General features: G+C 39.1%; 2 protein-coding genes across 2 annotated transcripts; one reads left to right on the forward strand and one right to left on the reverse strand.

Moving 5' to 3' along the window:
* Nucleotides 1-72: 72 nt before the first annotated feature.
* On the forward strand, nt 73-2884 carry aagab (alpha and gamma adaptin binding protein). The gene is made up of 10 exons (XM_058645698.1): nt 73-272; nt 520-710; nt 794-890; nt 990-1079; nt 1273-1356; nt 1453-1532; nt 1681-1774; nt 1927-2031; nt 2116-2165; nt 2535-2884. Exons 1-10 carry the CDS (start codon nt 179-181, stop codon nt 2610-2612), a joined length of 963 nt encoding a protein of 320 aa, XP_058501681.1. The 5' UTR covers nt 73-178; the 3' UTR covers nt 2613-2884.
* Nucleotides 2885-3616: 732 nt separating this feature from the next.
* smad3b (SMAD family member 3b) lies at nt 3617-14843 on the reverse strand. Its single transcript, XM_058645697.1, has 9 exons — nt 14369-14843; nt 8805-8998; nt 8557-8691; nt 8262-8336; nt 8128-8178; nt 7146-7358; nt 6885-7022; nt 6642-6786; nt 3617-5411 (listed from the first exon to the last, which is right to left on the reverse strand). Exons 1-9 carry the CDS (start codon nt 14569-14571, stop codon nt 5288-5290), a joined length of 1278 nt encoding a protein of 425 aa, XP_058501680.1. The 5' UTR covers nt 14572-14843; the 3' UTR covers nt 3617-5287.
* Between the last annotated feature and the right edge of the window lie 423 nt (nt 14844-15266).

A 15266-nucleotide genomic window follows, 5' to 3' on the forward strand; every position in this document is an offset into this window, starting at 1 on the left:
AAAACGTTTTTGAACCAGCAGACCCTGGATTGAGACACAGCTAAAAAAAAAAAACTAATCTGCGAAATTTTGCACCGGAAGTGACCGTCCCAGGCAGAGTTGAAAGGTCGACAAAGTTGGTTATTGTCGCGCTAAGCTAGCTTGTTACTAGGATTTTTTTCTTACATATTATTTAAAAATGTCCGATACAGAAGAAACGACAGAGATGACTATTCCCTGTGTGCTCGTCACCAGCTGTGACAGCGGTTTTAAAGAAGAGGATCTAATTAAACGTAAGTAAGCAAAGGTTAAGTTGCACGATTTGGCTAAATGCTAACAATAAATCGCAAAGCTAGTTTGCTGTCACTGGTGTAGGTGACAGGTAACAGGTTTGTGTACAGCTGTCAGTCCAGCCCGTGAACTGTACGTAGTTGTTGTGAAAACAGTCAGACTAAGGCTCTAAATCAAGCTACTTGAGCAGACTTAGCTACGTAGCCTAACGTCACATCTTTATTGATAACAAATGTGTCTTTGCCTCAGAGATCCTCAGCACGAAGACTTTGCCGGAGCCGACCAAGCAAGAAGATACGGTGGTCTGGTATCCCTGGGAAATCAATAATAAATACTATACAGCGGATGTCAGGCTCTGTGTCGTACCGAGCACTTTCCAAATGTCGTCAGAGATTGCACAGTCCACTCAGGCTTTCATCGCTTATTTTGACAGTTCAGTGGTACGTGACTCAAGTCTTATGTATTAGAGTTGTCAACTGGTGCATGTAAATAATGTTTTATCATGTTTACTTGGTGTTTACAGAAGGATGGTTTGGAAAAGCTTCACCCTTGGATATCAGTGGTGGAAGATCTTGCTCCAGAGGTTCTCATCCTGGTGTGTGACCAAGTCAGTGAAAATGGTGCGTTCTCCAGCACTGCAGGGTGGTGACACATGGTTTATAGAAAGCACACAACTATATTATATCATATCAACTTTTCAAATGTTGTTCATATTCTAGGGGTCAGCAGACATGAAGCACAGCAGTGGTGTTTGGCTCACACCTTTGAGCTGGTGGAGCTCAATCCACAGGAGCTGCCAGATGAAGACGGTGAGTTTTATAGGGGAGACTAAATTACAGCAACCCTGACTGCTTACATTCACATAGATTTTGGTTTATTCAGTAAAACAAATTGTAAACCTTCTTTAGAAAGGGAGATTGAGTGCCCTTGGTTTGTAGTGCTGTAGTTAATATAATAGTACTTAATACTTTAGCACTTATTTGTCTTCATGTCTTTAATCAGATGACTTTCCAGAATCCACTGGAGTAAAGAGAATTGTTCAGGCTCTGAATGCAAACGTGTGGTCCAGTGTGGAGATGAAGGATGGTGAGATAAAATCACAATACCGTTGTCAGTTGCATCGTAAGATGATTTAATTGTCTTTTTGTAAGTCACATGGATGTTTGTATCTCTGTTAAACAGGACACAATCAGGGTTTTGGTCTGATGAGTAGTTTGGTGGCCTCCAGGCACAACAATCCACGCAGCTGCCAAGAACCAGAAGTACAGAGCTTTTCTGTTGTTTGTTTACTTGGAGTATAATATAGCTTACATTTTAATTTTCTTATTTTCATTCAAAATTCCAATTTTCATTCTAAATGTATCAGTTTTCATGGAGGCAGGCTAACCCCCAACTCCTTTTCTGTGCTAGTCTTCCAGCTCGCCAGTAGAGGGCACACTTGTTAATGAGGGCAATCAAACGGAAACTAGTACAAACACATGCACACGAGAAGCCACAGTAGTAGGTAAGTGAACAGCTTGTTTTTGACAAGTAATTTCTTACTTCTCATAGCACATTTCATTCTTGTTTTTTCAAAAGATGCTAATGAACACTATATTCCTTGGAGATACTGTGTAAAGCAGTACATGTTAACATGTAATTGTTTTGTTTTCTCAGATGCAATGACAGACTTAGACATTCAGGAACTCGCTAATCTGACAGCTGGAGATGCAGATGTGGATAACTTTGAACGCCTCTTTACTAAATTAAAAGAGATGAAAGGTTAAAGGAAAAGATATACAAAAGTTTTTTGCACCAGCATGAGTTTTGATTTTTAAAACTTACACAATCAATTTTGATCTGCAGAAAAAGCTTCTTCATTACCACATGAGCAGAGAAAAGTTCATGCAGAGAAGGTAAGCATCTACACTCTCTCGAATATTACACATTTCATTTTAATGTTTGTACCTCTGAATTAGGACACCTCACGTAACATTATTGGAAGGGATATTGATCTTAGTGGGGGCCATTGTAGATAAAATAAATATTAGTGTTGTCAGAGTCAGAGAATGTTTCCTTAAACTAGTCTGTCTATGCTGATAATAAAATTTGATCACATTAATTAGTATCATTAGTAATATTAACTATGTGCAATAAAGATGTCCTACAGAAACATTGTTGGTGATAAAATTAGCACTTCACTTCAGCTTTAGCTCATTCAACTGTGTTGATGAATATGATCATGCTCAATCACGTTATTTATGTTTACTAAATGTCATTTGTAGGTCGCTAAAGCATTTTGGATGGCCATCGGTGGAGATGTAGATGAGATAGATGGGTTGTCATCGGGTGAAGAAAGCTAAAACCCGTTCTGATCCTCGTCCTCTCCTGGGACTCCCACCCACAAGATCCAGAGAACTTTCCCCTGACTCTTGCACTTGGACAGTGCAAATGCTTGCAGATGGGATTGTAGACATAGACATAATAACATTGATTGTTAAAATTCATGCAATACTTGTGTATGGTGAGACACAGATGAAAATCCTTGAGTCAGGAAAGAATGCAGGTGGGCCAGACCATAGTTGGGTGCTATAATTTTTGCTTTACTCCCTGAAATGAATCTCGACACATTTATGTTTTTATCCTTTAGGTACAGTTGTCACATATATTGTTAAGTGATGTGTGCCTTATCTATAATGTCAATTCTGTTGAATTAACATAAAAACTTGTGATTTTATTTTTCCTGCTTTAGTGTGAATATTACTAAAAACAGCTAAAATCATTCATATAAAAATATACAGATCAGTGCCACATGTGCTGCACTTCAGTACAATAATAATAATAAATAAAACACTTCAGTACTTCTGTTATGATGCTGCTTCGGGAAAAAAAAAAAAAAGAAGTCACATTCAAATATATTTGTTGAACCACCTTTTGCTAGATTCTGGCACACATTCATCTTAGCATTGTTTTGATACACTTTTGCATTGTCACAACATGTATTTCAGTCCACAGTTGCATTGTTTTGCCAAGATCTTGTATTTATGTTTCAACATATCCCAAATATTCTTTATGGGGTTGAGGTCTTGACTATGTGGTGTCCAATACATGAAATGTATTGAAAATGATGACTGATGCTCCCTGAACTATTTGACCAAGATAAATCCTGACATTGTCATCTTATACCTGAAAGACCTGGTCCTTCTCTGATCATATAGCATTACATTGCTAAACCCTGACCAACTGAGGTAACAATGGTTCATAATATTGCCCCTACAGGCTTGTAGGCACCAAGCAAAGTCTGTTACACTTATGGTGAAGCAAAAAAAATAAATTCCATTCAACAAAAATAACCATCACAAACCACAACAGTTATGGTTGCTTTTATATCACTATGGATTTATTACAGTAGAGTGATACTAGATTGTACGGTTTTTCCAGCCACTGGGTATTAACAAGCAATTGGCTTTTAATTCCCAGTTAGTTTATTCATTGTTCACAGATAAAGGTACACAAATATTAAGCGACATTAAATTAACACGTACATAAGAATTAACAGAAAACTGTCAGCTGAGAACTTCATGGAGAACAAGTACTGATACAGGTCTACCAACTACATAATGCATTGTAGTCCATAGTGTTTCAGTTAAGCACCATGTGATGTTTAAAATAGATAACATGGTGATTCAGTCATGTGTACTTTCTAAATAAATGCAGGATTAACTTTGTGGCTTCTAGGAGAATGACCAGCGAGAGCAAGCATAATTACACATGCCTTATATTGTTGCAATGTTCATGTAATGTACAGTATTTAAAAGACGAGTAAAATACCACAAGAACTAAACCATTCAACAACAGTTACAGTGAAGTGCATCATTTATCCACAAAGAGCATAGTGAACTACTGACCAACAGTTAGTCGTATGAATTCATGTCCTCACCACCGTCAATGCTACCACGTACCCTTCAAAACCAAAATCACACAGTTGATAAATTCAATCAGTCCACTACAAACATCCGTACTGTATATCATATGTACTTCATATGAAATACCACTAATCACTGGTGCTGTAATCCTATGTATTACACCCAAAAATCCTTTGACCTGGGTTACAGAAGCCTGCATTTAAGCAGGCCATATTTAGGGTCATTCAAGAAAAAGTCTCTGTAAATCTGCTCATGGCAGAAGTCAGTCAGGTCCACTGATTCAAGCAATGCATGACAAGAAATCACAAGCTATAAATATTTATATACAATTATACTGAGGCAATAATAAAAAAATATTCCCATGCAGGACAGTATGCAAAAATAACTTATAAAATGTCTCTTTCATTGAGCAAAATAGTTTCCTTACAAGGGATTTTTCTCAAGAAACAATGCTGCTGATGTCTATATTTTGTTTAAAAATAGATAAAATACCAATTAAATGGTCAGATAATTGATGCTTTCATCAATACAGATAAATCATATGGGCAAGTACCTTGTACTTGATATTACGTTATTTAATCACTAAAGATAATGACTAATTAATGTTTTCCATCAAAGCGTGGTTCATTCGATAAATAAACCTCCCAATTCAGTGCTGATAAAAAGTGCTTCTGGGACCATGACATACCAGTGATGGTAGATGTTCATAATTCATAGAATCAAATGTTTTGAAACACATACCTGATAGCCAAGGTAAAACTTGGCAGACAAACAGTCCAATCTGCTCTTATAGCTTTATAAAAAAACTAACAACACTAAGCACAGACATGATGTCTAAATGAATGAACTGTGAAGAAAATATGGTTCTTGTTTTGGAAACTGCTATGATTTACCCTGTGGTTGGATGTTGTACATATGGGCACAAAAGAACGTCCAAAAAGGGGAACACTTGCGTGGTTCTGATGAAAGTGCTATACATGTGAGGTGAAATGTTAAAGGCAAGGTAGGAGAGTTAAAAGAAGGATGGTGTCTTTCTTTACGATCAGTGACAGATGATTGAGTTTTCCTATATGGTTTGTATTTAAGTGTGTGGCTGGGACGAGGGTCCGCTCCTACGACACACTGGAGCAGTGGATACTGGGAGAGCCCATCTGAGTGAGGACCTTGTCCAGCCATTGCAAAGGGCCATTGAGATGCAGCTCTATCCAACAGGGGGTGCTGGTCACCGTCTGACGTCTGCAGGGCACAGAGAAGCAGAATGGCATCAGTTTGTTTTTACATTTTACTGACTTTGAGATATCGCATTGTTCATATAAAATAAATGAAGTCACGGCAAAGATGCAATCTACTGTTTTGAGTTTGATGAGTATAAATAGCGAAGGCCGCTCTGCTAGCTGTGAAGTCATTCAAGAGATGTTTTTGGTGCCAGAAATATGACACGCACCGCTCACTGTCCAGTGGGAATCCCCTTGCAAAGGGTGTCTGAGTGAATGAGTTCATCTTCCGCTCCATGTCTCCTATACCAGTGCATGCCTGCTGCATTCTTCGCCGTTACTCAGCCCTTTCTTGCCCCACTCACAGCTGCACCATCACCCTCTTTTTCATTTTCAAGGCTTCTATTTTCCATGTGCAGCAACTCTTCATCCTGCCGTTCCTTATCTTGACCTTAAACACCAAGGCCCCTGTACATTTTCTTACTTCTCTAAGAAATACTTATGTTTGTATTAAGGCAGCAACAATTAATCGAGTACTAAATTAATCATCAGCCAACTTCATAATCGATTCATCGGTTGTTGTTTTAATCATTAAATGTTTTTTGTTGTTGTTCTTAATAATTAAAACAAGTTCTCTGATTTTTTCAGCTTCTTAAATGTGACTATATTCTGGTTTCAAGTTTCAAGTGTTTGGTTTTTGTAGTGTCAGAAAAAAGCCTTTTATTTGTACTTCAGACAAGGGCTTTACATTAAGGAGGCTGCCATCTTGCACTGCCATGTTTCTACAGCAGCCCAACATAAAACCAATGTACAAACTAACAAAGTGAGAGGAAAAAATGATAAAGTAAACGAGTGGAGAGTTTTGAGAAAGTGTTTACATCTTTTCTGTTACGTCAAATCCACCAGCTGTCACAAGTTACTTGGCACACTTGGAAAAGGAAGGGTGAGAGGAGGAATGCTCCGTGTATTGCAATCTGCAGTCTCACCAACAGATGTCACTAATTCTGACACACTGTACCTTTAAAATATATTTTAATCTGTCTAAAAAAATACCATAGCATATTAACACTATTTGACATTTTTACAGTGCTTTGTTCAGCACCCTTTGTCATTTTTAGCCTTATCTGTTTATATGTTGACACATAATCAGTCAACAACATGTAAATATTAGACGTAAATGTAATGCATTTACTAAACAGTACGTGTTATAAATACAATCAATAAATTCAACAGTAAACTGCTTAATTTTTACCTATACTCAGCTCCCCATCCCTTGACAAAACTCATGCGGATGGTACACATCCTAGTGAGCTGATAGACGGCCTCAAAGCCCTGGTTGACTGACTGGGCAAGCAGAGCAGCAAACTCCTGGTTGTTGAAGATCTTCAAGTTGCAGCCTAACAAATGAAATATTTGTTATTCTTAATGTTGGTGGGTCATCAAGAGCCTTGTGTCTGATTACTTCACGTTTTTATACACGGCATTACAAGCTCACCTGGGGGAATTTTGCAGACAGTGGCAGGATGCCAGCCGTAGCGCTGATTGCAGTTGGGACTTTGGACAAAGATGGCACTGTCACTGAGACACTCTGCAAACACTTCGCCCCCAATGTAGTACAACCGGACGCCCCGTCCTGGAATGGAGAGAACAAAGACTGTCACTCAGTGGCACAGTAACCACCTGATTACGTCATGTGCAAAAATAGAGCCCAAACTGCAACACGGCTTATGTGATACCTGTGAAAGGAAACTAGTACCTATATGTCTGCGTGTGAGCTCTACGGCTGAGTTGCGGTTGACATTGGACAGCAAGCCCAGACAGAAGCGCTCAGAGTTGGAAGGGTCTGTGAACCCATCTACAGTGAGGGAGGGCTGGGAGGCATGGAAGGTCTCTCCAACGCGTTGGTTCAGTTCATAGTAGGAGATTGAGCACCAGAAGGCAGATTCACAGTACGTCACAGGTTGTAAGCCTGTGTGAGCACGGAAAGGGAAGTGAGATTAAGATTAATTTACAGGCAGGCGAGCGCCAGTTAAGAAGGATTTCCGTTAAAAAAATTTAACCAAATTTTCAAAGATTCTGTCAGAAAAAACACACATTTACTTTATCTCCATGTTTCCATTGACTGCTGTAAAGTGAATATTGGGAGTAAGGTCACCAAGATAAGCAACAGGTGGCACAAAGTTCATGGGAAGAGGTTAAGAACTTTGTGGTCAAACAACCATTTAACCAATTTATTCAACCATTTTAAAAGATGTACATTGCTGATATTGTTCCCTTTGATTTTTCTCTTTCACAGCTCATACTATGACCCTCGTGGCCCCAGCCACGAATGGCTGTGACATGACGTGCATGTACTTTTTTTATACCAATAACCTGCTGGTGGCTTTCCACACAGATTGAATAACCGTGCAACTGCATTTTATTATTATTGCATTATCTTGTGCCATCTGTAGCTGGCCTGCCTGACGAGGGCAGACCAGAGACAGATACTTCATTCATACCTCACTCACTGTATTACTACCCGGAGGCTAAGGCTCATATATTACTGATATTGAATGAAAAGCACCTTCACAAAGACTGCAGCAGGTTTTTGGTTTACTGACTTTTTACAGTAAACTAATAAAAATGACAAAAACAGTAAGCTGATCCATGATCAAATGATGATCCAGACTTACAGAGATTTCAGCTATGCTTCAAGTAATGTTGAATATGGCCACACATAATGTTGTCTTGCTTACCGAGATTACTGTTTGCAGGTGACACGGGATTGGGCGACAGGCTGGGTGAACCTGAAACAGAGCAATAATAAAGGACTGGATCACGGTTTCCATCAGGCATATTTAGAACAGTATGAGCTTGAAATGTGTCTCACTGGTGTCCATGCTGTGGTTGCCCTGGTGATCATTAGTCTCACCATCCTCACTCAGATACCCTGGTGGGGGAGTTTCTGTAAAACACAATCTTTACTGTCAGCTTTCAAGTTTTATAAAGAGTATTTTACAATACCTGGAACAAAGAGTTGTTCGTGAAATGATGGATACTTTTGTGTTGAATCATTAGAGGTAAAGATCCCAATACTAACAGCATTTGTCTGTCCAGCGGGAACAACAATAATAACAATAATAACAATAATATACTGGATTCAGGGCTACTTTAGTTTTTCTCACCAGGAATATAATTACTCTGAGGCTCAATGCCAGCGGGGAAGTTTGTGTTCTCAGGAATAGATGGGCTGTAGTCATCCAATGGTGGGAACACTGCAGGGATATCCGTGTGCCGTGGTACTAGGACAGGTGGCAAAACTACAGACAGACAGATACACAAATTACAGATATGTTCAGTTCTGTACCGCTCATATCAAAAGTGCTATTGTGAATACAGCAATCTGGATCACATATCAATTAACTGCACTCACTTGGCGTCTCCACTCTCTGGTAGTGGTAGGGGTTGACACAGACTTCATCCTTCTTGGTATGGAAAGCAAAGTCACAGTGGTCGACTGCTCTCAACTCATGGTGGGACTGTAGATCTGGCCAGCACCACAAGCGGCAGTAGATCACATGAGGGAGACCTTTCCTAGTGGAAACCTGGAGACGCCCATCTAAAGATCTGAAAGATACCATCAAAGAGACCTGAATTATGCAAGATTACATGTAATCACTGTTGCTTTGATACGTGTCCTCACCATTACTGAATCATGTCCTTAATGCGTAGGATAAAAACTATGTAAATATACACTATTACCTAATTTCAAAAAGAAAGAAAAAAAATTGACATTAATATAGGGCAGAACACCACAGCAATTTACTGTCGGGCCAGTTTATACACAATGTTTGCTTTTCTTTGCATATACTGTATTTATTTAAGTATGAAAGAGACTATTTTATGTCAACCACTACCTCAGTCCTTCCCACAGAGCAACACCGGAAAAAGAAACATCATCTGTTTGAACTGATGATGATGTTGTCCTACTATAAAGCAACGCATGGATTTATAAAAAGACAGCTGTTAGGACAAGTGATGAAAACTCATATTTACAGTGTTTATATACCTTTGAAGTGTATAGCCATAAACCACATGTTGCCATGAAACTCAAATGACTAAAAAAGGAAAGAAGGACTGTAACACATCCTTGACCTCTCCCTTCACATATAGTCTAACCTGGTGACGGCTTTTTCCCAGTTGAACTCGACAACAGTTCAGCTCTTTGTTAAGCTGTCAGACAAGAAACATATGGTTCTCATTCTTTACCATGGCTTGGCCCTCTGAAGTATGTCAGAGAGGACTTGGGTTCAAGAAAACAAGTTAAGCAAACTTGGCACTAGTTTTAAGGCGACCACCAAACATCTTAATAAGGTGATTTCAGTGCTAAGCCAATTCATTTACTGTTAACTGCTTTAGTCTCTGATGGAACTGAAGAAATAACAATTTTGTTTTTTTAATCAAACACATAGTCATGGCTATGTAATCTTTTAAACGTGAGCAAAGATTGCTGGACTGAATCAAATGGTTTGTCTATCTTATTAGGTGTTAGGTGAATATAATCTCATTTTACGAGAGTGCAAATCACCTAAAATGCGGTCATCTTATGCCTTTTGTCGCTGAGTTCTTTGTTTTCTACCATTTTGTAATTTTTATCAACAAACATCAACTTTTACACACTTTTTCTAGAACTGCCTCCTGCATAGTGTGTATCTGTTGAGGCTGCTGAAGTTGGCGTTTCTAAGCCTCTGGGGACGGGACAAGAATGCTCCCCGTCTCCATAATTTGTGACTCTGACATGTTGACCACTCCAACACAGATTACAGCAACCATCTCATTCAAGACAGATTAAACAACAACTGCATAGCTACAAGCCAGGGATTCATAAGCATCTCATCACCAATCCAATACTGTGGCCAAGATATATATATATACATATATATAAACAGTGTACATTTATGCAAGTGTTGCATGTTATCTTCAATCAAATTAAGTTTAAACAAAAATCCTCACTTTCTTATATTACTACAATTTTATAAAATGCAATTTTTGCAAAAACAGGCAGTTATTCAAATTCTAGTATGTAGAATTAAACAAAACGTCCAATCATTTCTCAAAATATATACAATCATACACCAAGAGTGTAGGGTTTCTGATTTGTTTGATAGTCTTATAAATCCCTCTATACCTTACAAAGAAGACATGCAATTGATCTGCTCTTAGCCAACACAATGCACATATATTAGTACATAATTTCCTGCTGGCCAAGTCCACTCTAGGTTTAAGCACCTAAGGCCTGCATTTACCACTTTTAAATGCTAACAACTCCTGTCTCCGGAAGCCACAACAGAGGATGTGATAAAAGTGCAGCGTAAGGAGGGCCCACTTTATTACCAATTCACTGAATCTCTGTATAACAAGACAGATGTTACGCTCTTACTCTCTTACCTACCTCCACTGAGATTGAACCACAAGCTAAACAGTGACCCACATCCTCCCTAGAGCCTTGAGCACATTCCCACGAACTGAGAAACATCTTAATGAAGGTTACCACCCATGTCCCGACTTCTCCACACTCAATGACAAGGACTTGCAGTTTTATTAGCAATGAATCTTAAAAGCTGCCCGATTAAATATTAGAAAAAACATAGGGAATGAAGAAAACAAAAAATATTCAAAAGGTGTATTCAAGCATCTACGTCACCAGTACAACCAGGATTTGACCTGCCTTATTACTTTATGTTGGAAGAAAAGATGGCAAGACATACATCCATATGATAAAAGAAAAAAGTGGAGAGCAACTCTGCCAATCAAAATAAAATGTATCATGATGTGTTAATAAGTGATGATAAGTTAAATAGTTTCATTTCATTTAAAGTTACATTGTCACATCAGGCCGGAACTGGTTGAGATAAGAATCCAAGTATACCTATGTCTTAGTATGTCTAACAATGGAGGCATCTGTTGGTGAACTGACTACACAATACTTTTCAGCCCAAAATCATCAATATTAGACAAAAATATCAGACAAGGAAATGTTCTCTACGGAGCCCCTAAAGGGACACCGAAAAAAAACAAAAAAATAAACGTTTCTGGTGTGTGGGGCATAGCAGCGTTACCTCGGCCTGTCCTGATGAAATGATCCGCTGACATCGCTGTCATTAGATGCTTGGTGTGATGGTTAGATTTGCTGTTGACCCGTTATTTTGTTTTTAATGTAAACGTTTCGACCTGACAGTTTGAAAGTTTGTATATTATTAATGTTTTATTTATTTTCACTTTGAATGTCAGCTGAGATTGGCACAGATACTTTCTCGTGAGCACGAGATCATTTCTGGTGCGCACGAGAAAGTATCTTGTGCGCACCAGAAACGTTTAGTTTTAGTTTTTTTTTTCCGATGTCCCTTTAGGGGCTCTGTAGTTCTCCCATCACTGCTGAAACATTTTTATGAAATACAAGTTTTGATAACTTAAAAAAAAACTTCAGGATTAACTATATAATGTGTAAACCCCTGAATGGAGTTGCCATACCACCACTAAATTATTACTATTACTCACAAGACTATCCGATACTGCGGCTCGAACCTGAAGAGCCACTGTTAGAGGCAACTATGTAGTGCTAGGTTGTTCAGAGGCAGCAGCACATTGTATAACAGTTTACCACCCTCAGTCAGAGAATGCGCCGGCTTTGCAACATTCAAACCTCTGGCTGAGGACAAGTCAGGCCTGTGGACATGTCTCACAGCCATGTGCATTTTATCTCTACATTAGTAAATGGACAATATGCAAGTTATATTTTGACTTTCTTTGATATATAAACAATGTGCAATGTGGGACAATGCAATTCTGAAAGGCACTTTACATTATTGTTTCTGTTGTCATGTTGTGTTTGTTTGTAGCTGTATATGTGTAACTGTGTTGAGTTTTCTTCTTTTCTTTTTTTTTTATTCCTGTGCATATTTGTGTGTTTGAGTTACATTGACTTCCCCAAGCACTACGGATGAAAATAATTCACTGGCTACAATTTGCCACATTGACATTTGAGTATACTTAATGTGCGCTGTCCCTATTTTAGAATCAATCGAATTACATTTGATGACTCATTCACACCAATGAGGATACAACTATATGGGCGCACATGTCTTGCATCACACACAACTCATGTTTCAGACAAACTATGCTGACTACGTTAGACAGATGGCTATCAAACATGGGGAGTCCCACACTGAATACATGCCCCATCTTTACCACAGTACACACACTCCAGTCTAAACATCCTCTATGAGTCACAGTCCTGCCTGACCAAACTGTGGGAGCTGTGGACAGTTTATGAAGCACCACATTACCACAGGCTCACAGGTCAGCAGGTGAAACTTGCCTGGACAACTGTCGTGAATTTACATTATTGGAATAATTGTGAATAGGAAGAGTCTTTAATGAAGTTTGCATGTTCTCCCCGAAAAACAAGCAGATTTGTGGATTAGTTCAATTGGACACTCTAAATTGACCATAGGTGTGATTGTGAGAGTGGATGGTTGTTTGTCTCTAAGTGGCCCTGTGATGGACTGGCGACCTATCCTGGGTGTACCCCCTGTCTTTCACCCTATGTCGACTGGGATTGGCACCAGCTCTCCCTGTGACCCTCATGTGGAAGACAAAGTGGTAGAAGATGAGTGAGTAAGTGAGTGAGTGAGTGAGTTAAGAGTCTTTAATATGAAAAATGCTGTCCAGCTCAACATAACATCCAAGTTATTTATTTTAGTACCACAAGGGGGAGCCTGCATCTTCCCACTCATTCCAGGACCTTGTAATTTAAAACAAGATTATTTAAGATTATCGTTTTTGTTTCTCAGTTTAAAATGTTCACTAAATTCATATCCTTAGTTACATGTTTTAGTAATATTAAAACATTTGTTTTACACAAGTGTTTTCTCTGATAAATTGTATTTATTAGTGAGGGTGATTTCATTAATGTATTTTTAGATGACATATTTGACATTTAACTTTTACATAAATGCTTCATCAACCAAAGTCAGAACATTTGTTATACAGCTGTTTTTGAAATGGCTGGTTATGTGGTAAATGCATCAGCACAAAGTGTACAAGTGCACAAGTGTTTTTCGGACAATATTACCGTTACTTCTACGGGTAGAAAGATTAATTAGGCAGCAGATTAATCAAGTTGATGTTATATATTTGTTTTAGAATATTATTATTTATTATTATTAAATAATTACCATGATTGCTTGGACTTTTAAAGGTGGCATCGGCTACAGAAATGGCCATACTGGTCAACTTCTAATTAGTTCACCTGTTTCCACTGTATCTGGACGTGTTTATTAAATGTGTGCACTTCTTCGAATCAAACTGTCGCAATGATATCGTGAATTGCAACTACATTAATCAGGACAATAGTGACAAGAAAGGTTCATATCGTCCCATGCCTACTACAGCACATTCCTTCACAGGTATAACAGTTAGTTTCCCGCAGCCAGCGGGGCGCAGGTCGCCCCGATTATGATCCCGGAGCAGAAAACACGCTGGACATAACGGACTTTATGTTTGTGCTCACACGTCTTTGTGCAGCACCGCTGGCTGACACACATGAACGTGACAGGTGGTCATGTCAGTACTTTTCAGACTGACAAAAAAACACCAACAAACTGTGACCTTTTTACGCAACATAGTGAAAATATTTAGCAGAAACTGTGGGTGACGTGTTGGCCCTGGTTACTGTGTCGGACTGTTTGTATTGTGACAGCTAAAAAAAACAATAAACGGTGGAATTAAAAAATAAACACTGCTATACTTTATTTGTCTGTGTTTAAATTAAACTGTCTCGACAGTTACTGGTTACCAACCTGTGTTAGTCCGCGTTATCTCCTTATTGTATTCAAGCTAACTACTCATGGCAACGGGCTAATAACTAGCTGTCAAGCGTGCTAGCCGCTTGCTAGCTGAGTTAGCTACGAGGAAGCGAGCCAGTGTGTTTATTACCTGGGAATAGTTATGCATTTTGTGTTGACATTCTGTGTCGTGATGGCTTTCTCCAACTCCTCCAGTTGTCCCGTCTTTTTCAACTTCTTCACGAGACTTTTCACAGCCTTTTCGCACCATTTCTCCTCCTGTCCGTTCTGCTCCCCTTTCTTCCAGCCAAGGAGCCTCTTCACTATAGGAGGAGTGAACGGTAATATAGACATTTTAAAGACTGAATCAAATCGCCACAGTCTTCTTGTTTTAGCCCGGCGTCCAAAACTATACAGTCTCTTCTTCCTTCAGTCTGCTGGCTGTTAGCTTAGCGCGCTAAACTCCCGCAGCAGACGGATGCCGGGGCTCAGCTAAGCTGCAGCAGCGGCGGCGGCGGCTTGCGTCGCAGGTTCCCTCCGTTCAAGTAGTATGTGTTTCGAAGAGGAGAAGCAGCTCCAGCAGCTACAGTAGCAGCACGACTGTCTGTCTCCTCCTCCTCCTCCTCCTGCTGCTGCTGCTATGTCCTCCACCTGAATCAAGCAACAGGTACAGCTTAGCTTGACTTTTCCACACGTCGCAAACCACCACTAAACTAAACACAGTTAAGAGAAATGCCTCTACCCCGTTTTTACTGATGCAAACAGTCAGTCAGTTTAAACATCAGCCCCAAAGCTGTCAACAGCACATTTGTGCTGATGCATTTACCACATAACCAGCCATTTCAAAAACAGCTGTATAACAAATGTTCTGACTTTGGTTGATGAAGCATTTATGTAAAAGTTAAATGTCAAATATGTCATCTAAAAATACATTAATGAAATCACCCTCACTAATAAATACAATTTATCAGAGAAGACAACTATTTTATATTTTAGAGCGGGTGATGTTTATTTCTGGTGGGGAGTGAACACATGGTGAGTGCTGATTA

This window comes from Solea solea, chromosome 12 (genome assembly GCF_958295425.1).
Source record: "Solea solea chromosome 12, fSolSol10.1, whole genome shotgun sequence".
Taxonomy (NCBI): Eukaryota; Metazoa; Chordata; class Actinopteri; order Pleuronectiformes; family Soleidae; genus Solea; species Solea solea.

Excerpts from the sequence above, each read along its gene's own strand:
- smad3b (XM_058645697.1), bottom strand. The coding sequence starts at position 14,571 with ATGTCTATATTACCGTTCACTCCTCCTATAGTGAAGAGGCTCCTTGGC. Across the intron at positions 8,692-8,804 it reads CCAGAGAGTGGAGACGCCAA|TTTTGCCACCTGTCCTAGTA; the intron begins GTGAGTGCAGTT and ends GTCTGTCTGTAG. Across the intron at positions 8,179-8,261 it reads CAACCACAGCATGGACACCA|GTTCACCCAGCCTGTCGCCC; the intron begins GTGAGACACATT and ends GCTCTGTTTCAG.
- aagab (XM_058645698.1), top strand. The coding sequence starts at position 179 with ATGTCCGATACAGAAGAAACGACAGAGATGACTATTCCCTGTGTGCTC. Across the intron at positions 711-793 it reads CTTATTTTGACAGTTCAGTG|AAGGATGGTTTGGAAAAGCT; the intron begins GTACGTGACTCA and ends TGGTGTTTACAG. Across the intron at positions 891-989 it reads TGACCAAGTCAGTGAAAATG|GGGTCAGCAGACATGAAGCA; the intron begins GTGCGTTCTCCA and ends TTCATATTCTAG.